The 26,245-nt window shown below is 40.2% G+C and overlaps 1 protein-coding gene across 15 annotated transcripts in view; it reads right to left on the bottom strand.

Annotated features, from left to right (window-relative positions):
• The window catches only part of RABGAP1L (RAB GTPase activating protein 1 like), a 786,378-nt gene that overhangs the window by 192,148 nt on the left and 567,985 nt on the right, over window positions 1-26,245 (bottom strand). The window contains exon 1 of one of the 15 annotated variants that reach the window (XM_031662347.1): window positions 10,257-10,263. The exons of 13 other annotated variants lie outside the window; for them this stretch is intronic. Coding sequence is in view for 1 of the 2 variants with exons in the window: in XM_021934043.2 (XP_021789735.1) it covers window positions 3,607-3,774 (168 nt within the window). In the remaining variant the exon portion in view is untranslated. Of the gene's footprint in view, window positions 1-3,606; window positions 5,552-10,256; window positions 10,264-26,245 lie in introns of those variants that run through there. One more of the 15 variants, XM_021934043.2, reaches the window with a different exon arrangement.

The following is a 26,245-nucleotide window of genomic DNA, read 5'->3' on the forward strand; positions in this document are numbered from 1 at the left end:
TATTTATTTATTTTGAGACGGAATCTCATTCTGTCACCCAGATTGGAGTGCAGTGGTGAAATCTCGGCTTACTGCAACTTCAGCCTTCTAGGTTCAAGTGATTCTCTTGCCTCAGCCTCCCAGAGTAGCTGTGATTACAGGCGCCCACCCCCACACCTGACTAATTTTTGTATTTTTAGGAGATGGGGTTTTGTCATGTTGGCCAGGCTGGTCTTGAACTCCTGACCTCAGGTGATCCGCCCGCCTCAGCCTCCCAAAAAGTGCTGGGATTACAGGAGTGAGGCATTGGGCCTGGCCTGATTTTTTTTTTTGAAAGAGGTAAGGTGGGTGGAAATAGTTCCACTGTTTGAGTATTAGCTCCAGATGCTTCTATTCCAAACTTCTCTCTATTCTTGAATAAATCTTTCTTTAAGGGCCTCTAATAAGCAGCAGATTCTAGGTTTGATTCTTTTAGGGGACTATTTGAAAAAAAAAAATTCTAACTGTGATTCTATTTCTTATCTTCACTATCTTTACCCTAAATGGCTTGTTTTTCCTTTAGTTACGGTATCTAACAGAATTTTTATTCAGGTAAAACTTTCTGGAGCTCTGAGAATCATTTGAAAGTACAGGCTTTAGAAAAGGGAAATACCACTTAGCTGATGTCTAGGATATTTGCATCTCCTGTTTCAGTATTTTAATTTCACAAACAAACAAACAAAAAAAAAAACATGTTTGGTGAATCTACGTATAGAATTTAGGCCTTGTGGTAATATCTAAAATGAGATGCTTATACCTGATTAATTAAAGGAAAATTGTCCTTTACTGGGTGTACCTTTGAAGGGTAACAAGCAAAAATTCCAAATGTGCATCCTCTATTATATCAGTAAGCTTCTTACAACTGAAGGTTATAGAAGCCTAGAGTTCTAGTAGTTTGATGATCCCTCTGTGAATCAGGGAACAATAAGTAATAAGGCTCAGAGCCCAAATCCACAACACTGTCTTGGTAAATCTTCATTTATTTGATTTTTTTAAAAATGACTTGTTTTATAATGAAAAAAAAAATACTGGGGTCTTAAAAGTAAAATAAAATACTTGTATGTGCTTAATCCACAAGCATTCATGTTTAAAACATGACTAAAAAGGTAAAGAGATATTTTAACTTTAGTACTTTCTCTTGACTAGAAATGAAAAGATTGCAAAACCACATGTAGCAGGATTCCTCTTAGGACTGCCCTGTGCAGAGTAGCCATTGATCCCACATTATTAGCCAGTTCAATAACACAAGGCTGAACAACTTCCCCCTGGTACACATGCTAAACTTTGAGCAGTAACTTACTGAACAGCAGATCCTAACTCACAGCCATATTGCTAATTAAAGAACTTGTAATTTCCAAAAATGTAGAGTATCCTGGTATTACCAATAATTTTTCAAGTGCAACGGTGTAAAACAAAGCCAGAGATTTTCAAGTAGCCCCAAAGATAAATCAGCATATGCTTTTCTTTTTCTTTTTCTATTTGCGATGGAGTTTAGCTATTGTTGCCCAGGCTGGAGTGCAATGGTGCGATCTTGGCTCACCACAACCTCTGCCTCCCAGATTCAAGCAATTCTCCTGTCTCAGCCTCCCGAGTAGCTGGGACTATAGGCGTGCACCACCACACCCAGTTAATTTTGTATTTTTAGTAGAGACGGGGTTTCTCCATGTTGGTCAGGCTGGTCTCAAACTCCCAACCTCAGGTGATCTGCCTGCCTTGGTCTCCCAAAGTGCTGGGAATACAGGCATGAGCCACTGCGTCTGGCCTAGCATACGCTTTTCACACATAATGCAAGTGGCATTATTACTTAGGCTCTAACTGATAGAGCCTAAGTAATGTCTCAAGACCACCTGAGAGATGTGCTACTTCAGATGCCTAATTTGGCAACCAAACAGTGTTGGTACAATTGCAACACACAGATATACATCACCTCCGAAGATCTCAAGCTTGAGAGCCCAACTCCCTGTGGATTTTATTGCTAATTAATTTTTTCAAACTAGAGGCAGTTTAAATTCATCCCTAATGCAGAGTTGAATACACAAAATATTCTTAATTACCAATTTATGTTTTCCTTCAAAACACTGAAAATGTAAATGCCAAAGAGAGGTGGTACCAAATTACTGGAAAGTTACCATTGAAAGCCTTTGAGTCACAAAGTTGAGTGGTCTTTAGGATGCAGAAATATATTAGACCAATCCTGATTCCTCAGAGATGTAGAGAATTTGTTGAAATATAGTTTAGCATTTCACAATATCAAAACTCCTGAAATAAAATGCTTATTTCACTTACAAAAAAAAAAATAATAATAAAAAAAAACCCTTTCTAACAGAATCATGAATCCTTAGTTTTCTCCTTTATTAAGAAAAAGATGAGGTTCACGGAAATAATGACCTCACCTGGACATTAAAACACATGTCTTCAGCTCTTTTTATTTCTTATTTAAATGACAAACGAATTATATTTCTCAAAAATACCCCCCCTATAATTGTATGCCAGTCATTGCGTCAAACTTTGTTTTGCAATGACAAATAGACTTTCCTTCGGATGGGAAATTTTTTATTTACATGACTACCTAACATGTCTGTTATGATTGTACAGAAGAAATTATACTTGCATGTAAATACATACATAAAGACTGAACTAGTAATTGTAAAGATAAGTATAAATAGAGATGAACTATAGTGAAGGGAGATATGTGAGAGAAAAGAGTTAAATTCAGTCATGTAAATACTGTACTGAAAAGACTTTAATATGAGAGAACCATAATGAGGAAATAGTCTAAAATGGTATTAAACTCCATTCTATAAAACAGACAAGGCTAAATTATTCTTATTCCATTACCACATAATGGTATAGGACTACTGTAAACCAATTACCTTATGGAATAGTTGCTAGGTATAGTTCTCAAGCCTGCAACAGTGATTGTGGGTATTTAATTTTAACCCTTGGTAGGAAAGGAGGAAAGGTGATTTTTCTCTTATTCAGGAAACCAAATAACAAGCAAGTCAGACTTCCCAGATTCACAGCACAGAAGCCAGCAGCTTTAAGCTGTTTCACAGATAAACAGTTCAATCATTCTAGGAGACAAACCTACAATTTCCTACCAAAGTATTTTTAGGTGGTAAAATTCTCTATCAGAAAACAAAACAAAACAACAATCAAATTGGCAATCAAATGGGGAGGTTAGAAAGCAAACCACAAGCAGTCTAGATAAGTTGCTATGTCTGTTGTAAAATTTAACCCTTTGGAGATACAAATAACAGAATGCCTACATCAAGCACTTGGGTATTCTGCTTTATTGCTGAGCCTAGCCAGGCAGAAAACCATTTTTTTGCTGCCACAGAAATAATGCCACTAATGTGACCCTGGGCTCTGAGAAAAGAGCCATGATCTCCTCTAACCAATTAAGGGGTGGTGTGGACCAGGCTCCAAATGAGCTGCACAGCAGTGGTCACTCAGCACTTCCTTCTCGGCAGAATGGGGAGAAGGAGAAGAAAACCAGAGACCACAAGCCTCTTTCAGAGATACAAGGAATTTTCACAGAGGAAAGCAGATTCCCTACAAATGAAGTTCAATGAAAAACAATCTCACCGCCAGAAGCCGAGGCACAAACAGACGATGCCCCATCCCCAGAAGTTCCAGCACTCGACACGCATACTCATTCACCAGCTTGCTCCTCTCGTCGTGCATGTCCTGGGACTTTTTGACAGGAGGTGTGAGCTTAGCAGCTGGGGCTGGGCAGGGCACCCCTTCTTCCATGAGCACTAAGTAGGTATCCAGAATGAGAAAGATGGATCTCTTATCCACAATTTTAAGAACTGCGGTGGGAGGGGAGCCAGGTTTAGGTCTCCCTGGGAGGACGTACAAGCCAGTCTGTGGTGGGAATTGTCAGCTAATGTCTCCACAAGAAAAACATTTTGGCTAAATTATCCACTGCGAGAACCCCAAAGTAGACTGGAAAATGAAAATGAAATCAAGTACTGATCTAAATAAAAAACGGCAAAAGCAATCGAATGCGAGAAAATGGCCAAGAGTGATGCAGGAGAGTTCAGATACATGTGTAAAAACGGACAAGCTGCTTAGAAGGGTCTAGCATGTGAGAATGTGTGAGTGTGTGTATGTGTGTGCGAGAAAGGGTGTGTGTGTGTCTATGTGTGAGAAGAAGCAGCAGCAGTAGCCAGGAAGCCAGGGCAGTTGTGAAGCTGCAAGGAGAAAAGGATGAGCTCATTGCAATCCCGATTCGTGACAAGCAGCGCTGTTGTTGCTGCTGCTGCTGCTGCTGCTTCTGCTACTGCTGCTGCTGCTGCTGCCTCTCGCTGTGAATCAGTAATGAAGGGGTAGGAAAGGAAGGGGAGGGAAGAGGAGGAGGTAGGTGAATGAGCATGCAGAGTGTGTCTCAGGGGAGAATGCTGTAATAAGAAGCCAATGGCGAGCCATTGGACAGATGCGCTTCCCCCTCTCAGTCTACCTTCAATCAGTGTTAGTCTGACAGCTTATGCTGTTGAATCCTAAGCCACAGAGAGATGAACTAGCTTTTTCTAACATGTGATGCCCACAGAAAAAAATCAGACAGCCAGTCATCTGAACGGCTGACCTTTATTCACTCTTGCTTTCTAACAACAAGAACAGATCTTGTATTTAAAGTGGGATGTTCCAATCCTTATTAGATGACTGAAACTGCTACAGAAGAGAGGTATTAGGGTGAACTGATAGAGTATGGACAGAAGAGCCAAAGACCAAGCATCCAAGAAATGACACACCCTCAAGTTGAAGTGTTTATGCAATAATAATGACTTTTTGCAATGCAAATACAAGAAGCATCTCAGGATTCTGGGAAGGCTGACCATAATTAAAAGGAAGATTTTCGTAAACAAGCAATATGATAAATAATAAAAACCTACCACATATTAAGAGTATATATTTAAAGAACTATTAAAATTGAAATTCTTAAAGCAAAAATAACTTCTGTATGCCACAGACCTTGACAAACACTCAGCTAATAGTTGAAAACATGTTCTGATAATCTCTGATCAAATTAATCCTTCCCCAGTAATAATATAAAAATTATCCATAGTTCAAAATTTTACAGTCTTAGTGCTAATGTGTTATATTACTTTACTTGTGAATAAATAATCAGTTGTAGCCAAATGAAGGCAAAATGACAAAATCACCGTAAGGACAGTCTCTTAACTTTATCCTAACAATTAACTAATCCATATTCAGCATCTTGATTCTGTGGTTCTGTAGTTGCTCTCTGAAGTACCAGGTTGGTTTCTCCATAAAAATTATAGCATGGTACAAAGAGAAACAAGGCTAAGAGAGCCAGAGCATGTATTTTGTGAGTCTTAGTTTTCTACTCTGACAAATAAGTTATGTATCTACAAATAACCAAATAGAAACATATTTGTTGATTTATGTCTGTAGGCCTAAAGAAATAGATTAATTATGAAAATGAGCTTAAAGAAATAGGAAGGGAGATTCTGCCTCCCTTAACAATATATTATTTGGTTTCGTTTTTCCAAAATCTCAGAAAAACAAAAATTTTAAGAAATTTAACATTTAAGGCCGGGCGCGGTGGCTCACGCCTGTAATCCCAGCACTTTGGGAGGCCGAGGCGGGCGGATCACAAGGTCAGGAGATCGAGACCACGGTGAAACTCCGTCTCTAAAAATACAAAAAATTAGCCAGGCGCGGTGGCGGGCGCCTGTAGTCCCAGCTACTCAGGAGGCTGAGGCAGGAGAATGGCGTGAACCCGGGAGGCGGAGCTTGCAGTGAGCCGAGATCGTGCCACTGCATTCCAGCCTGGGCGACAGAGCAAGACTCCGTCTCAAAAAAAAAACAAACAAATAAACAAACAAAAAAAACATTTAAAGTATTACTTAGCAAGTCATTTTAAATGAAATATTTATATGTTGCTGTCGAGCCTTTTATTTCTTCCAAAAATGATTTCTTTTTTTTTTTTTTTTAATTTATTTGTTTGAAACGGGGTGTCGCTCTGTTGCCCACGCTGGAGTGCAGTGGCAGCATCTCAGCTCACTGCAAGCTCCGCCTCCCGGGTTCACGCCATTCTCCTGCCTCAGCCTCCTGAGTAGCTGGGACTACAGGCCACACCTGGCTAAATTTTTTTTTTTTTTTTGCATTTTTAGTAGAGATGGGGTTTCACCATGTGAGCTAGGATGGTCTCGATCTCCTGACCTCGTGATCCGCCCGTCTCGGCCTCCCAAAGTGCCAAAAATGATTTCTTAACAAACTATATAAAGTAGAGCTAGGCACAGTAGTGTGTGCCTGTATTCCCAGCTACTCCAGAGGCTGAGGTGGGAGGATCCTTTGAGCTCAGGAGTTCCAGGCTGTAACGTGCTATGGTCCTGCCTGTGAACAGCCATTACACTCCAGCCTGGGCAACATAGTGGAACCCCATCTCTAAAAACAAAAACAAAAAACTATGCAAAGTAAAGATCTTAATGTAAAATGATCATAAGCATAGAATATTACATATATACAAGTAAATTTCAGGTCCCTAAAGTTTTGGAGTAAATGTTTGATGTACTGCCTAGGATGAGGATAGGTTCAGCTGGAAGAGGGAGACCATAAGAGGGAAGAGGTTCTGGGCCTTTCACACTCTATCCCTAAACACACACGCACACCCATACACACACAACACACACCCCCCCACACACACACATCCCCCCACACCTCCCCACATCCCACACACACCACACACACACTCCCCACACCCCACATACACCCCACACACCCACACTTCCACTCTACACTATACACACCCCCACACACACACCACATACACCCTACACATCACACCCCCCACACCCTCCTACACATACCCACAGACACAACATACATACACCCCCTACACACACATCTCACACACCACACACACACACACCCAACACCACATACACATACACACACACGCACACTAGACACACACACACCCCTCAGCTCCATTTTTACCTTGTATACATACTGGTGTTCTGCATTAAATTTTGTTTGATAGGACTATGCTACATAGCAGTGCTACTACTATGAACAGCACTGCCATGGACATTTCACATTTAAGAACAAGGGAACATCCTGAATTGCTCTTAAATGTGAATGAAGAATTCAGTCACTTCTCAGGTTATAGGATTTTTTTCTAGTTGACTTTTTAAAGGGTAGGGAAGATGTTTCCACTCAACTAACTGGGTCTCGAAAAGTACTAGCAGAAGCATTTTTTCTTATATAAATCAGAAACAGGACTTGCCCAAAAAGAGTCCAGTAAAAATAAGTGAAAATTAATCAAGTGATTTTGGAACTGTATAGTTTGGCTCTGATGCACACAAAAAGAAGTTAAAATCATACATACTATGTATTAAATGTAATAATTAAAATATGACTTTTTTTTTTTTTTTTTTGAGACAGAGTCTCACTCTGTTGCTCAGGCTGGAGTATAGTGGCGCAATCTCAGCTCACTGCAACCTCCACCTCCCAGGTTCAAGCCATTCTCCTGCCTCAGCCTCCCAAGTAGCTGGGATTACAGGCACGTGCCACCATTCCCGGCTAATTTTTGTATTTTGAGTAGAGACAGGGTTTCACCATGTTTGCCAGGCTGGTCTTCAACTCCTGACCTCATAATCTACCCGCCTCGGCCTCCTAAAGTGCTGGGATTACAGGCGTGAGCCACTGTGCCCAGCAAAATATGATATCTTAATGAGCAAACCAAGTTTCACTTAAAACATTTAGGTACATTTAACAAAATGCTGTGTACAAGGCACAACCACAAGTAGTCACGTATTTCAGTTTCCCCATCAAAAATCCCTCATGCTTCCTTTATGCTTCCCCTCAAAAATCCTCGCATTCAAAATTTCCATCATTTCTGCCCTGGTCCTTTTTTCAGGATATTCTTTCAGAATAGGATGTCCATCAATATCAAGTAAAATGATTCTTCTAGAACAGTACTTGGTGAAATGAAAAAAGAGATTCTAGGGGTTTTTGAAGCCCTAAAAGCATCATTAATTTCAGTGAGCTTTTCAAAACTCCTCTTCCTCCCCAAATCCCAAATACTTTTTTTATTGTTGTTGAGATTCAGTAATAAATCACAGAACACTCTTCTTTTCCAATGGGATCTTGCTATGTTGCCCAGGCTGATCTTGAACTCCTGGGCTCAAGGGATCTCCTGCCTCAGCCTACCTAGTATCTGGGATTACAGGCATGCACCCAATAGAACACTTTACAGAAGACATTTTTGAGTTATAAAGTAGTCCATAAAATGGAATAATAGAAAAGAAACTCTTCTGATTTAACTAATTAATAATGCATGATTTCTCACATTTCTTTTGGATGAATCACCTATAGAGGAGAAAAACTTATTCCCTCTATTCTCCTAGGTTCTCTGCCTGGGGCCCTGCAAATAAGTCTGAGAAAATACAGGTTAGCAAGATAAACATAAACAGAACTTTATTAACAAATGCAGTATGCACATACATGGAGAAACTCAGTAATGACTAATTCAAAGGAGTGGTTACAACTTGGCCAGTGGTTACAACTCAGCTCATAAGTGTGAGCTGAGGCCATGCACAATAGCTCACACCTATAATCCCAGGACTTTGGGAGGCCAAGGCAGGCAGATGGCTTGAGCCCAGGAGTTCAAGACCAGTCTGAGCAACGTGGCAAAAACCTTGTCTCTACAAATAATAATGATAATAATAATAATAATAATAAATCATGGTGGCACACACCTGTAGTCTGAGCTAATCAGGAGGCTGGAGTAGGAGGATCACTTGAGTCTGGAAAGCTGAGGCTGCAATGAGTCACTATTGTGCCACTACACTCCAGCCTAGGTGACAGAGTGAGACCCTGTCTCAGAAAAACAAAAACTTGGGACTTGGGGTTTATCAGCATATTAAGAAGGAACAATACTTTTGTAGAGAAGTGATAAAACAAAGGAAAAGGACTTTGAGTTTCTAGGGTGACAAATTATAGGAAGGCAAATATATGGGGAAACTAATGACAGATAAAGACTAGTTAATAAGGTTTGTTTGTATAGACTCTTTCTTGGTGCCATCTCATCTCCAGTTATAAGGTTGCTATCTCTTTCCCGGTATGGAAAGTGAGTGGGGAGGTACCTTCACAAGAGGAATTTATGTTTGACTTTCAGGCACATGGGGGATGGCAGAGAGCTCATCCTGTGTCTGCTTTTTCTCAATTGCCTTTACCTCAAAATAATCCTTATGGCAAAGTGATATATTGGGGGATGACATACTCTGAATCCTTTCATACCCAATGAGAGAAAGTAAGGGAAAAAAACCAGGTGATGGTCCCAAAGCCATGGTCTAATGACTGGAAGTGTCATTCTCTGGAGTGCTGGAAGCAGGTGGTCAGTGCTGCTATCCCAGTTAGAGCCTTGCACTTGAGAATGCTCTTCCTGAACCACTCCACTGTGTCATGGTTATCAGACATGTTGAGGACACACATAGATTTCCATTGTAAAATGAAAAGCACATTTGACTTAATTCATGGACCTATAATTAAGAAAACTGAATGTAACAAAATATGCTAGGTAGTTATTTCAGTAGTTACAAAAATGAAAAAGGAAACACTTTCTGACCTGCAGGAGCTTAAAATCAAGGAGGTATCCAAATACAAAGATAAAGCAGGGTGTGATGGACACTGTAAAAGGAGTGACACACTGTGTGCTATGAGGTAGGCATGTCTCTGTTGTCCACAGTAGATGCAGACAGAAGTGGGTTTATACTACTGTGATGGACCTAGACGCAAATCCTAGAGTAATGAGAATTAAATATATCTCTAAGACCAAAACAGGGCATTGCTTATTACATCATCTTTTAGTCACATTTACTAGCTATAGGACATGAATAAATTACTTAGCCCTCTGAGATTCTGTATGGCAACGTCACCTAGCTGGCAAAGCTGCTCTGAAAATTTAATAAATTAATGCATACAAAGGAATCTCTCATAGTGCCTAGCACATGGTAGGTGCTCAATAACTAGTAGTTTTTTTCATTCTTTTCAGGAAGTCATGTAGAAGAAAAGAAAATGTGTAAAAATACATTGTGTTTATCTGGATTAGGGTTTAGAAAGACAAAAAGAACTTTGGATATATTCACAATAGAAAGAGAGTTAGTCAAACACTGAAAAGACATTCCTGTCAGATCACTTGCCTCTTTGGTTCACTAAGTCACAGACACATCAATAAGTAGCAAAGGATCCATGCCCTTCTTGACTAGGAGAGCGAAACCTAATTCTCTAGCTATTCTTTGCCTGATTGACTATTTTTAAAAACATGAACCTTCAATAATTTTGCAAGTTCCTAAGATCCAGCAAACAGATCAAAATACAGGTGACACAGTGAGTAGTAGTGCCATTGTGGTACTGTACAATCCTGCACAAATCACACTCTCTCTTTCATTCCAGTCTTGATTCTGGGCTGGGCGCGGTGGCTCACGCCTGTAATCGCAGCACTTTGGGAGGCTGAGGTGGGTGGATCGCTTGAGGTCAAGAGTTCGAGACCAACCTGGCTAACATAGCATAAACCTGTCTCTGCTAAAAATACAAAAATTAGCTGGGTGTGGTGGTGTATACCTGTAATCCCAGCTATTGGAGAGGCTGAAGCAGGATAATCGCTTGAACCTGGGAGGCAGAGGTTGCAGCGAGCCAAGATCATGACACTGCACTCCAGCCTGAGTGATGGAGTGCAATCCATCTCAAAAAAAAAAGTCTTGATTTTACTCAACACTGTACTATATGCTTCTGGATATAGAAAGACAGATCAGATGCTGCCTTCTAACTTTATGGATTATTCAAGCTACTTAAAGAAAAGCTAAAATGAAATGTAATGAGACTGAGCTTACAAGTCATATCACAGGGAAATTAGTCTCATTATTTTATAGTTGGAACTCAAACATCGAAGAATTAGAGTACAATATAAAAGATACTGTGCAGTTACCTGACATTTTGGTGGGTGGTTGAGGTCACATGTTTATAGCATCTCTGTAAAATATTGTAGACTTACCTAGTTTGTAAGGAATGCTCTAACCTTGTAAAATTTAAGGCATAACTGTTAAAGAAGGTTTTTGGTTTTTAAATAGAAGGGAGAACTTTCCCCTACCAAAAGCAATTTAATAACATTCTGAATAGTCTTGGTAGCATCACTAATACCTACTGCCAATCCTTGTGATCAGATTCTACTGTAATGCCTTTATTAATGTAAGAATGTCTTTCGGTCCATAGAGAGTCATTTTGTTTCTAATTGGTTTTTCTTCTTCTTTTTTTTTTTTTTTTTTTAACTCTTGTTAACCAGGCAGGAGTGTGGTGGCAACCTCTGCCTCCTGGGTTCAAGTGATTCTCCTGCCTCAGCCTCCCATGTAGCTGGGATTACAGGTGCTCGCCACCACACCCGGTTGATTTTGTATTTTTAGTAGAAATGGGGTTTCACCATGTTAGTCAGGCTGGTCTCGAACTCCTGACCTCAGATGATCCACCCGCCTTGGCCTCCCAAAGTGCAAGGATTACAGGCGTGAGCCACTGCACTGGTCTGTTTCTACTTCTATGTCATTATTGACATGTAGCTCAATAGGCTGCTTATTTTATTACTGGACATTTAGGAAAGGACTATACTGTACATACTAAGCCAGACATCTGAAACTTCTAGTAACTAGGCTCAGTTATATATAAATAGTTTTAATTGCTTTATTGAATATGGCTGACATACAGAAAGCTGTAGATATTTTATGTGTACAATTTGATGTACTTTGCCATAAGTATACACTTGTGAAACCATTATCACTATCAGTGCCATAAACTTATTCATCATCTCTAAAAATTTCCTCCTATTCCCTTTGTTTTGTTTTTTTTTTTTCCTTTTGTGGTTAGAGCACTTACTATAAGAGTCACCTCAATTAAATATTTTATAGCAACATAGACTAAGTCTATTTTTTTTCCATGTGACATTAATTAAAATATTCAAAGAGAATCTTAACTTTCTTTTCTCTAAGCTAATCATCCCTGCTGCTAACTGGGTCTCCTATGAGCTGGTTTCTGGACCATTCTAGACTATTAACAATCATGCTTGCTGCTTCAAGAACACGCTTTGGACAGTATCTCTCATAGGGCTGCCCACACTGAAACAGATACTCTAGATATAACAAAATAATAAAGTAATGAAACCTTGTTAGACCCTAGAAAACACCAAGGTCTAACATGTTAATCCTATTGAAAAGACTGAGGCAGTAGATAAGTGACTGCTCATGATCATAAAACTTGTCAGAGGGAAAGCCAGGAAGCCAAGATCTTCAGAGCACAGATGCACGGCAGAGAACCTAGCATTTCCTGCACTGTAATTTGGTCTTCCAATTAATGTAGCCCATAAAGAACCTATTGTATTAGAAAGATTATGCTTCATCACTTTATTCCACATGGAATTGATCCGGAGCCTGAGCCTGCCATCTGGTATGAAAGAATCTAAGATTCTTAGGTTGAGTTGAGAAGGGGTATCCACAAGTCTGCCTTGAGAACTGTCACTTCTAAACACACACTTGTTATAATAAAGCACATCTGCCTTCTCAATTTTGAACTGATAAGCACTCTCTTTTCCAAATGAACAGTTCAAGGAGCTACATCCTTGGCAGCTCAGCCATAGCGTCTCTGTAAGAGCTGCTTTCTTGAAGCCATGTTAGTGGCACAGACTTGAAAATGGAATGCTATCCCAGTTCGTTCATCCCCTTTCCTGGGCAGTGTGGATAAAGCTCATATTTATTTTCAAGCTTAAGCAGAATGTATAAACATATGTTAGCAGAAGCCTGTTTTTAAATTGTGAATTGATCAGATTAAAATTATCGTGTATAGAATCTAGACTATTCCCTGATCCTCTCAAGCTAGACCAGCATTTTTTTATCTTTGTGTGTGTGTACTGTCATTGTTGTTAAAAAATAATGAGGTGTTGTATTCATCCTAGTAAGTTGTGAATTGTCTCCACCTTCTTCCTATGGTCCATCTCCAATTTCATATTAAATTTGCAATCTCTAACATCTTCATCTTCATGTTACATAGAATGCTAAGTATAGTTTAATAGCTGTCATTGTAAAAAATAATATTTTCAACGGAGGAGTTATATGGGCCAACCCATGTATTAGCAAGTAAATTTATTTCTACAAAATTAATATGTCAAGATAGGGACATTCATTTTTTTCTTTTTTTCTTTTATTTTTTGAGACGTAGTCTCTCATCTTCACCCAGGCTGGAGTGCAATGGCATGATCTTGGCTCACTGCAACCTCTGCCTCCTGTGTTCAAGCAATTCTCCTGCCTTAGCCTCCCAAGTAGCTGGGATTACAGGCATGTGCCAGCATGTCGGGCTAATTTTTATACTTTTAGTAGAGATGGGGTTTCACCATGTTGGCCAGGCTGGTCTCAAACTCCTGACTTCAAGTGATCCACCCGCCTCAGCCTCCCAAAGTGTTGGTACTACAGGTGTGAGCCACTGTGCCTGGCCTCATTTTTTTTCTTGAAACGGACAAGTCCATGTTGTGAAACAAAGGTGGTAATAGATTGCACAGCCTCCTCCCATTCTAGCTCTCCCCACATACATAAACACATACGCCCCCCCCCTCCCCCCACCACACACACTCATGGCTTCAAATGGATTCAGCAGAATTTCGGAAGGGCCCTGCACTGTTTTTGCTGCAGATCTTCATACAGCTAGCTCTACCGCAACATTGGATTCCAATGTCATTTTGCTCACAGAGGCCTTCTCTTTCTCTCTCTCTCTCTCTTTTTTTTCTTTTCACTCTTGTCACCCAGGCTAGAGTACAATGGCACAATCTCAGCTCACTGCAACCTCCGCCTCCTAGGTTCAAGCGATTCTCCTGCCTCAGCCTACTGAGTAGCTGGGATTACTGGTGTAAGCCACCACACTAGGCTAATTTTATATTTTTAGTAGAGACGGGGTTTCGCCATGTTGGCCAGGATGGTCTCAAACTCCTGACCTCAGGTGATCCACCCACCTTGGCCTCTCAAAGTGCTGTGATTACAGGCATTAGCCACCAGGCCCAGCCCAGAGGCCTTCTCTCTTACCATCTTTATCTAATGAAGGGCAGCAAAAAGTTTGTATTATTTCTTTTATGACATTTATCACTACTTGAAATTGTTTTCTTACTTCTTTGTTATGTATTTGCTCTCCCTGTCTCTTTTTGTTTGTTTGTTTGTTTGTTTTGAGACAAAGTCTTACTCTGTCTCCCTGACTGGAGTACAGTGGTATGATCTTGGCTCACTGCAACCTCCGCCTCCCAGGTTTCAGTGATCCTCGTGTCTCAGCCTCCCATGTAGCTGGAACCACAGGCACGAGCCACCACACCCAGCTAATCTTTTTGTATTTTTAGTAGAGATGGGGTTTCACTATGTTGGTCAGGCTAGTCTCGAACTCCTGGCCTCCAGTGATCTGCCCACATCAGCCTCTCAAAGTGCTGAGATTACTGGCATGAGTCACCACTCCTGGCCAGTTATGTATTATCTCTGTACCCAATTAGAAAATATCAGGGCAGGCTTCCAGTGGAGAAAAGCAAGAGATTCAAAAAATCTAAATTGACAAGGGTATGAGAGGAAAACAAACATAAAATAAGATCCTTGTCTCAGCTTCTTCTATTCATTCATTTTCACTTTGAAAGATTATAATTTTACAGGACCTTTGAACCTCTGTTTCCTTTAGCAACCAAGAGTCAACTAAAGTGACCCCTTGACATTTACAGATTTAATATTTATTGTTTCTGTTCTCCCCAGGAGACCCCACAGAGATACAACACAGTAACTTGTGGGTTTGCTGAGCAATGAACTGAGTCACTCCCATGTAGCAGATGGTGAGTAAAATTAGCTTACAGTCTTTGCCCTTCTCAGTTATTATACATTCTTATGACAAGGCAGTTATTTTATATCAATTTCATAAGTAAAGAAACTGTTAAAAAACCATAGCAGTATTGAAAAATCAGGGAATGTAAGAACATCTGAAAATACATTCTTCATGAATGTTGAGTTGTTTTTATCCCCTGAACCCATGTTTTTACGTACTAAAAAAAAAAAGACCACAGTCTAACTAAATTGGTCTACCTGGTTAACAGTCCAACTAAATTGGTCTACCTGGTTAACTGCAGTAATTCCTTAAGATTGCCATGATTAATACCTAATATTATGCTTCCAAAAAGGCTGTTACTGATCTATAACCATCATAAAGACTAGCCACAGAAAAATGCAGAGACCATTTTAGACATGCAAGTAGCTGAGTCACTGTGGTTTTTGGTAAAGAAGAGAAAGGTTTCTATATTTAAAAATAAAGATATCATAATATTGGTATTTAGAGTGTCCTGTGAACTTTGGATAATACATGTTATATAACAGCCAACTACTTTAGGAATGAGAAGGAAATTAAAAGCACAAAACAGGCTGACTGCAGTGGCTCACACCTGAACCCCCAGCATTTTGGGTGGCTGAAGAGGGAGGATGGCCTGAGCTCAGGAGTTTGAGACCAGCCTGGGCAACATGGTGAAACCCCATCTCTACTAAAAATACAAAAAAAATAGCCAGTTGTGGTGGTGCACACCTGTGGTTCCAGCTACACAGGAGGCTGAGGCACTAGGATCACTGGAACCTGGGAGGTGGAGGGTGCAGTAAGCCGAGATTACACCACTGCACTCTAGCCTAGGCAACAGAGCAAGACTTCATCTCAATGTGTCCAACAGGTACACTTGAGGCCAGTAGGTACATCTGAGGCCAAATTATGATGAAAATGGAATGCTAAAAGGATGGGCACTGGACAACAAGCAGGTGAGGAATGCTACGAAGATAATCTTTTAGAAAGATTAATCTAGTAGCAGAGGACAGGACAGCTTAAGAGAGGAAGAGACTGAAGGTAGACAAGTCAGAAAGCTCTTGTAGTCAACTGAATGTGAGAAAATGAGAGCCTGGACTGGTGTGCTATGGAAATAGAGCCAAGCTTGCATCTGAGAAGTACCACAAAGAAGAAATACCTCTTCGGTGTTTCTGTGTTAACTTTCTAAAGTACAGGTGGTTTGCTATGACCTCCTTCGTATAACTCACTGATACAAAACCGCCAGAGAGACAATACTCTTTACCCAGTCAGGGAATGGCACACCACAAGGAAGCAGAATGCCTCCTGATAAATGAACACAGTCGCTCTCTCAAAGTTCCGGATGCTGAGGCACAAAGTTGATTATAAGATCACTTGAACTGGTTATTTTCATTGCAAGTCTAATTTTCTTTTTTTTTTTTTCGAGACAGAGTCTCGCTCTGTCTCCCAGGCTGGAGTGCAGTGGCCGGATCTCAGCTCACTGCAAGCTCCGCCTCCTGGATTTACGCCATTCTCCTGCCTCAGCCTCCCGAGTAGCTGGGACTACAGGCGCCCGCCACCTCGCCTGGCTAGTTTTTTGTATTTTTTAGTAGAGACGGGGTTTCACCATGTTCGCCAGGATGGTCTCGATCTCCTGACCTTGTGATCCACCCGTCTCGGCCTCCCAAAGTGCTGGGATTACAGGCTTGAGCCACCGCACCCGGCCTGCAAGTCTAATTATTAATGAAGTTCAAACAATAACACATTAAAGCTGTACCATGCAGAAGCTGGTCTGGTATCACTACTCAATTGCTTAGGGACACCCTGGTTTTCACTAAATGAGCCATAAGTGAGAACATATAAGGTCTAGTAAGCTTCTTTCTCTATAAAGCACACATTTTAGCAGCTCTTTTCCTTAAAATTAAAGAGAGACCAGGACAGGGAAGTTTTTTAAAGGAAGATAAAAGAAAAGTGGAGAATAATAATGATTCACTATTCGTTGTCTCACATATCCACTGTACCCAAGTTCCCTACAGTACCTGGGAAATGCTGCTCAGTTTGCCCCTCTACATCCCTATTGTTGCAGCCTTGGTTAAAGAAGTCTTCATTATTTCTCCCCCAGACTATTCTAGTAGTATCCTAACTATTCTCCATATGTATTACCACTACCTTCACATTTCAGTCTTTTTGCCTCCAAATTATCTTCCTAAAACAAAACATTTCATCATGCAATTGTTTGAAAGTATCCATATCCTTTAGTCCACAGGTTCAAAGCACAAGACATCCTTCAGACAAGCTAGATCTATCCTACCTTTCCAATTACATCTGTCACCTTGATCCTTCATGCCCAATGTCCTCATGAAATTTCTCATTATTTCCCAAATACGCTTTTTAAAAATGATGCTTCTCTTATCTACATATATTGCTCTTGTTGCCTAAAACATCATTCCTTGTTTTCTCTTGCTAATCTTTCAAGAGTCAAATGTCACTTTCTCTTTATTTTATTTTATTTTACTTTACCGTATTTTTTGAGACAGAGTCTCACTCCGTCACCCAGGCCAGAGTGCAATGGTGCGATGTCACCTCACTGCAACCTCCGCCTCCCAGGTTCAAGCGATTCTCCTGCATCAGCCTCCTAAGTAGCTGGGATTACAGACGTGCATCACCATGCCTGGTTCATTTTTGTATTTTTAGTAGAGACAGGGTTTCACCATGTTGGCCAGGTTGGTCTTTTACTCCTGTCCTCGGGTGATCCACCCACCTCAGCCTTCCAAAGTGCTGGGATTACAGGTGTGACCCACCATGCCCAGCCTCACTTTCTCTTTCAAGTCAGCCCTATCATTACCTCCCTCCTCTGCCTTTGCATCCTGTCCCATTTATGACCCTACAATAGCAACTCTTCTATGGCAATTATTTGTATGCATGTTTGTCTCCCCTACTCCCCAGTGAACCTCTAAGATTAACCACACAACATATTCATTTTTGCACCTCTGGTATGCAACAGTTTTTAGTCACTGTGGTCACAGATCATTTAAATAAATATTGAGTAAATAAACAAATGAATAAATGATGCTCGCATGAAGAAATAAAATTAAAGTATGAGCTTAACTTTTAAAAATATATATATTAAACTTGGGGATAATAAGTATATATATCTGTTTTATTTAATGTCTAAATTAGTAAGAAGAAAGTTCAAAATGAAAGTAAGTGCAATGTTTATGGATTTCTAAAATAAGCGAGGGATGCTGACACATAGTAAAACAGGATAAAATCCATAAGAAAATAAATAAAACTCAATGTTATTTAGCAAAGTGCTCACTACCATCTGGTGTTCCTTCAGAAACATGTAAATTTGATTTGAGGAATGTGGGGGTTCTCATGATGATGGTCTAGTTCTCTGGAAGTGAATCAGTGAACAAACCCATATGCTTTGCAGGATGGACACAATTAGAGTTCAGAAGTTATTGGCTTCCGTTTGGATTTTAGTGTGTACAATATAATGAGGAGGGGAGTGTCAAATAAAACAGTATTTTTCATTTCACGTAGAAACAGAGTATAAGTTTTGATGGAAGTAGCAGCATACTTGGCTATAACTAATAAAGTATTATAAAATCTAATCGTTAAAGTTCTCAAAGATTTTTAAACAATGCCCACATGAACCTAAACTAATATTAACAAAAAATATTCCTTTTAGAAAATATCTGATTGACAAGTTTATTTGCTCAAAAGGGCAGATACTTAGAATTTATCAGTCAAAAGACTGAAATCAAACTCAAAAAAATGACATAGAAATCACTTTGGTAAATGGAAGACTCTTCCACATGTCTCTACTACAAGTTATTATATTTAGAGAAGATTAAAAACTACAAGTAAATGCATAAGATGTTTGAAATGGAGTTAGCCAGACAGTATACACACATTAGTCAAAAATTTGAGTTCAAATTTCCATTTATTTTTACATTTACATATTTACATATGGTTTTTTACTATTTCTTTCCTATCAGTGATACTCCAGGTTATAATGCTCTGATCATGTGATGCTACCTAAATGAAAGTTGAAATATCTAGCCAAGACTCAAGAAATAAAAGTCTAATATATAGGCATTCTGCTGTATTTAAGGCAAAGGGGCCTAAAAGCAGCTGTCACCACTATAGGGCTTATGGTCTGCACATAATGGTGGAGAAGCAGCGCGGGTTATAGACATGAGAGTGAGCAGTTGAATACACGTGCTTAAAAGCTCCTACAGGGCTCGAATGGTCCTGTTCTTAAAAGAAATATCACTCCTTTAGCTCTCCAAATACCAGAGTCAGCTTTGCTGTCTTTGCTCTGAAATGAGAACGCATTATTTTCCAACAAGAATGCGGCTGGGCGCGGTGGCTCAAGCCTGTAATCCCAGCACTTTGGGAGGCCGAGACGGGCGGATCACGAGGTCAGGAGTTCGAGACCATCCTGGCTAACACGGTGAAACCCCGTCTCTACTAAAAAATACGAAAAACTAGCCGGGTGAGGTGGCGGGCGCCTGTAGTCCCAGCTACTCGGGAGGCTGAGGCAGGAGAATGGCGTAAAAACCCGGGAGGCGGAGCTTGCAGTGAGCTGAGATCCGGCCACTGCACTCCAGCCTGGGCGACACAGCGGGACTCCGTCTCAAAAAAAAAAAAAGAATGCCTAACCAGCGCGTGTGCTAAGCAAGAGCTTTTGATTTCTTCTCTTTATGCTAAAATTGCCTAAACATAGTATAATATACTAAGCCAAGATAACTACAATTATCGTTCCTTTACTGGAATTATTTATTTTACTGAAATAGTAGCTGAACAATAAGCTAACCCTCATCTCAGAACAAGACAATTCTCCAATTTTAAAATCACTCAGGACAGGTGCGGTGGCTCACCCCTGTAATCCCAGCCCTTTGGGAGGCCAAAGTAGGTGGATCACCTGAGGTCAGGAGTTTGAGACCAGCCTAACCAACACAGTGAAACCTCATCTCTACTAAAAACGAAAAATTAGTTGGGATTGGTGATGCATGCCTGTAATCCCAGGTACTGGGGAGGCTGAGGCAGGAGAATTGCTTGAACCCAGGAGGCAGAGGTTGCAGTGAGCTGAGACTGTGTCATTGCACTCCAGCCTGAGCAACAAGAGTGAAACTCTGTCTCAAAAACAAAAACAAAAACAAAAATAAATAAAAATAAAATAAAATCACTTATATGGAAATATTTCATTGTGAAATACTGTAGTATATTCTCTCCCCCAAAACATACCTTTTCATTTAAATGCTACTGAAAATACAATGGGTCTTATTTAAAATATGCCATCTTTCATTATTTTTTAATTAAGGAGGAATTGCTTATGATTTAATAATCAAGAAGAAACTGACTGGTGGCTTCTGCTCCAATACTGATTCTTCAAAATGGAGCTTCTTCAACCATGCAAGGGCTTGTAGAACATGTAAAAGCCTAGCACCAGGTAAACACCCACGTTGCTCTCCACACACCCCCATTTCTAGGCTGCCTTCCTTTACACTCATTTTGATTTTGCTTTCCCGCAGTTCGGTCTATTTTTGGCTTTGTACTCTGATTCCTGACATGCCCCTCAGGCAAGCCTTGCTGGATGGCCCATGCTTGTCTCAGTTACCTCCTTCAGTTCATTTACTCAACTCAAGCCTTACAAAATAAAATATTACCATGTCTGGGTAGAAGATATTCCCACTACCAGTCCCAGGCCTGCTGGGGTAAGCCTCTCCCACCTCCCACCACAATATAGGAGGAACTGCAGACTGGTCATATAAAAGAAAGAAAAGAAATATGAGATAAGATAAATATAATAAATTGACAACAGAGCACTAAAGATAAGGAAGAATAGAGAATAATTAGGTAAATCTATAGTTATCCAAATAAAATCTATAGTTATCCAAATAAAAGAAGAAAACTTGGCCAGGCGTGGTGGCTCAAGCCTGTAATCCCAGCACTTTGGGTGGCTGAGGTGGGCGGATCACGCGGTCAGGAGATCCAGAGCATCCTGGCTAACACGGTGAAACCCCGTCTCTATTAAAAATACAAAAAAGTAGCCGGGCGCTGTGGCAGGCGCCTGTAGTCCCAGCTACTCGGGAGGCTGGGGCAGGAGAATGGCGTGAACCCAGGAGATGGAGCTTGTAGTGAGCTGAGATCCGCCACTGAACTCCAGCCTGGGCGACACAGCAAGACTCCATCAAAAAAAAAAAAAAAAAGAAGAAGAAGAAGAAAAACTCAACGCCTGTAATCTCAGCACTTTAGGAGACCGAGGCAGGTGGATCATGAGGTCATGAGATCGAGACCATCCTGGCCAATATGGTGAAACCCCGTCTCTAGTAAAGATTACAAAATTAGCTGGGCATGGTGGCGGGCACCTGTAGTCCCAGCTACTTGGGAGGCTGAGGCAGGAGAATCGCTTGAACTCAGGAGGCGGAGGTTGCAGTGACCCGAGATCGCACCACTGCACTTCAGCCTGGCGACAGAGTGAGAGAGAGACTCCGTCTCAAAAAAAAAAAAAAAAAAAAAAAAAAGAAGAAGAAGAAGAAGAAAAAATACCAACGATGCAAAGATGTTCAGTAACCTCTCAATTATCAACAGAGAATGGCAGTACTAATTTCAAATTGAGGATTAATACAGATTTGAATAAGTTGTAGCAATTCTATTTGAATATCTCTTATGTATTAGGCATTATCTTGAATAATGAAGTCATTTCAAATAGAACTGGCTCAGGAAGAGCTAGGAATGTATTTAGATTTCTTATCTGGTACTCTCTCATACTGTTAAGGGGGGTGGGTCTTTGTTCTTAGAGCTCCGAAGATGGTGGCGGGCCGCTCCCAAGATGGCAGCAAGCCTCTTGTTCTCTGACCTGCAGTTCTTGGCCTCACGGATTCCAAGGAATGGAACCGTGGGCCATGCGGTGTTACAGCGCTATTAGAAGCCGTGGGTCACGGAAGAGAACCGTTGAACCCAGCAACTAGTGTTTGGCTTGATCAGGACGAACCCTTAGCCATGCAGGAACAATGGCGAGCCTTTATCCCCATTGGGAGCGGCAATGGGCACCTCACTGGATCAGGAGTGCAGCGGACACCCTGCCGGATCCAGAGGGGTGGAAGCCAATGGCGGGTCTGCGATGGCAGCATTGGGCAGTGATGGACCGTGAGCCAAAGCTCAGCTCCAGCGGGAACAAACACAGACCAAAAGAGTGTGCAGTTGCAAGATTTAATACAGTGAAAACAGAGCTCCCATACAACGGGAGGGGACCCAAAGGGGGTTGCCGGATCCCAGTTCGAATGCCTGGGATTTGTATACCAATCATTGTCCCTCCCCCTGTGCTCTCAGATGATAGATGATTTGACTATTTCTTTACCTCCTGTTTTTAACCCTAATTTGTATTTTAGTGAGCCCTCTTTACTACCTGATTGGTTGGGTGTGAGCTGAGTTACAAGCCCTGTGTTTAAAGGTGGGTGTGGTCACCATCTACAGCTAGGCTTAAGAATTCTTAGTCGGCCTCGGAAATCCAGCTAGTCCTGTCTCTCAATATCGCTACCTCAATCCACTGTACCTATGAAATGTCCATTCTCTCCTATGATGCAAAGTGCCACCCCATGTGGAAATGCAGAGGTGCTCCAGAGAAGAGTAACAAATGAAGAAAAATTTCAGAGCTTTCACCAAATTCTTTAAATAACATTTAAGTAAAGCATGTATTAAAATTCATGTACTTTAGCAAGTAAACTATAATACAAGAGTATTCCCTGTGAGTTATCTCTATTTAGGATGATAATGTAAAAATAGAGGAAGGTAACTGATGATCAGGGATTAGATACTAGCTAGACTTGAAAAACATGAGATTTAGGAGGGCTGGAGGAAGGCTATTCCCAGACAGAAAGGAGGCAAGCCTAAGGTATGTGTGGCTAATCTTGAGTCCACTTCCACTTTAGGTAGAGCAGAGATCCATGATGAGGTTGGAATCATCCATCTGAGCAGAGTATAGAGGGAGGATTTTGAGGAATAACTATGTATTTGAACTCCATTTTCAATATTTAGGAGTCAGTGAGGGCCTATTAAGTATGGGAAAAGCAGGATGGAAACAATGTGAGGTCATACCCAACACTGGTAATATTGAGGGAAATTTTAATTAGGGCATAATTATGTATGTATGTGTTTATTTATTTATTTTGAGATGGAGTTTCACTCTTGCTTCCCAGGCTGGAGTGCAGTGGCACTATCTTGGCTCACTGCAACCTCCCCGTCCTGGGATCAAGCAATTCTCCTGCCTCAGCTTCCCGAGTAGCTGGTTTTACAGGTGCCTCCCACCACACCCAGCTAATTTTTGTATTTTTAGTAGAGATGGGGTTTTCACCATGTTGGCCAGGCTGGTCTCAAACTCCTGACCTCAGGTGATCCAGGACATGATTATTTAAATAAAAACTAAATTTGGGAAATATGAGACTTTTGTATTCAAAAGAAAGGAGTTCAGTATACATAATCTATGTGAAGAGATCTGTATTTATCATAGAAACAATTAACAAATATTAATCAAATGAAGTAAGGGTTAATGTCGTTTCTTTCTAATACAAAACTTCAAAACCAAGCAGAAATCAAATCTTCAGAGAAAAGTTCAAACTACTTCAAACCTTGCTTTAGATGGAGCGTAGTTTGCTTAAATAGAACAACTGAAAAAAAGCATAAAGTTAATAATCCTTTGGCCTTTTGCTACTTTATGCATCAATTCTGGAATTAGGGATGCTTGCTGAACATGCAGAACTTCAACTGCTCTCCTAGGGGATAAACAGCCTCACGCTGTCTTTAAAAAATAAACAGTTTAATTGAAGAATTCAAGACAAGACATACACATACGAAACATCGAAATAACAACAAGACAGTATTTTGGTGTCATAATGAATGACACATGGTATAATCATACTAGATGTTCATTTTGGGCAGAAAGAATTTAGAACCATCCTTTAAAGAAGGTGGGGCTTAAGCCACAACATAAGGGCTAGGAAGGCTCAGTATTATACAAAGAAAAGGGGAGATGATATAAGAGATAAAGATGTTTTTAAGAAACAGTGCTCGAGTTCAACTCAAATACTTTTGATGAGAGAGTGAAAAGGTGAATGCAGTGTTATAATCAGAAACATGATGTACAGATGTACAATCATAGTCTATGGGAATGGTATCCCTGAAGTTGTGCTGTACACAAGTTGCCTGGTCCACTGAAGATTTTATATAGAGTTACTAAAGTTATTAAATTGGAACTTGGGTTAGGACAAAAATTAGAAATTACTTTTTTTTGAAAAGTGTATTTACGACTTCTCCAAAGGCAAGAATGCAATATAAAAATGCAGAAGGTGGCAGAGTGCAGTGGCTCATGCCTGTGATCCCAGCACTTTGGGAGGCTGAGGTGGGCGGATCACAAGGTCAGGAGTTTGAGACGAGCCTGGCCAACATAGTGAAACTCCATCTCTACTAAAAATACAAAAAATTAGCCGGGCAAGGTGGCAGGCGCCTGTAATCCCAGCTACTCGAGAGGCGAAGGCAGGACAATCGCTTGAACCCAGGAGGCGGAGGTTGCAGTGAGCTGAGATCGCGCCATTGCACTCCAGCCCAGGCAACAGTGTAAGACTCTGACTAAAAAAAAAAAAAAGAAAAAAGCAGAAGGTTCAAGGACTTACTGTTGAAAACTACAGAAGAAGAGAAACCCACCAAAGTGATAAGCAAAGAAAGGACCTGAAGAATACAGAATTATATTCTTATTATATTTTTACCCACATAGGTACCATTTGCCATGCTCCCCAATTCTTTTGCATAGAGTAGATTAATATTTCTGTGAAGTATTATTTTTCTTCTTCCCTAGGATTTCCTTTAACATTATCAGTAATCCAGATCTCCTAGTGATGAATTATTTTAGCTTTTGTATGTCTATAAAAGCATTTCATCTTAGTTTTTGAGAGACATTTTTGCTTTTTGTTTTGTTTAGTATTTTTAACGTGTGGTCCCACTGTCTTATTGCTGGCACTGTTTCTAAGGAGAAATCTGCTATCATACTTTTCTTTGTTTCTTTACACATATTATCTTTTTTCCTTTGGATACTTTTTAAGATTTTATGTTTATCAATGGTTTTGAGCAATTTCATCATAACATGCTTCGATGTAGTTTTCTTCATGTTTCTTTTGCTTGGAATTCACAAAACTTCTTGGGTCCGTAATTTTCACCAAATTTGGAAAAACATAAGCCATTATTTCTTCAAATGCTTTTTGCCCACCGTTCACTCCCATCCTTTCCTTCAGGTCTTCCAATTACACATTCATTAGGCCTTTTGAAGGATTTCACAGCTCACTGATGCTCCTTTCTCTCTTTTTTTAAATTTGCTTTTTCTTTGTATTTAATTTTGAATAGTTTCAACTGGTATGTTTTCAAGTTCATTAATCTTTTCTTCTGCAATGTCCCATCTGCCCTTCATCCTATTCAATATATTTCTTAGTTCTATCAGACATTGTAATTTTTATCTCTTAAAGTTTAATTTGGTTCCTTTTAAATATCTTGCATTTCTGTACTTATTTTTTTGAATACATGGAATAAAGTTACAATATTAATGTCTTTATCTGCCAATTATAAAATCTGGGGTGATTTCGAATGATTTATTTTACTCTTCATTATGGATCAAAATCTGCTTTCATCATGCAGATGAAGATGAGATCCTAGGCAACTATACAGCAATGATTCTCAACCAGGGGTGATTTTGCTCCCAGGGGAACATTGGACAATGTCTGCAGATGTTGTTTGTCTCAAATGAGCATGTCCTATGGGCATCCTGTAGAGATGAGGAATACTTTTGAACATCCTGTAATGCACATGACAGCCACCTATAACAAAGAGTTAACTGCCCCAAAATGCCAATAGTACTGAGTTTGAGCAATACTGCTGCAGAACGCTAGGATGAAAAGAACACAAGTCTGTGAATCATCTCATGGAGCTGAGATGCATAAAGTTCTGGACCATGTGCTATCTCCACATACTATCACATAAAAAGAAAAAAATTTCTTATTTAAGGTACTGTGTTTTGGGATAAGTAACCAGAAATGATACACTGCCAAAATGAAAACTTAAAATGTCAAATATGTTTCTTGGCTTTGTGGCTGAGTAAAGGTCAAGGTGAAAAAATAAATATTGCAGGCTGGAAAACTAATGATCCTTTTTATATCATGTCACAATATTTAGTAAAACTATTGCTTTTGATAACTTGGAAGGTAGACTGTGTGCCCATGATACCTGTCACTTCAGAAAAAGTGGTCTATAATCTAAACTGATTAAGTACAGTAATTTAAGGATATAGGATTAGAAAATCGAACTACTTGTACCCAAACAGAAGGGT

The sequence above is a fragment of the Papio anubis genome, chromosome 1, assembly GCF_008728515.1.
Source record: "Papio anubis isolate 15944 chromosome 1, Panubis1.0, whole genome shotgun sequence".
Classification (NCBI taxonomy): Eukaryota; Metazoa; Chordata; class Mammalia; order Primates; family Cercopithecidae; genus Papio; species Papio anubis.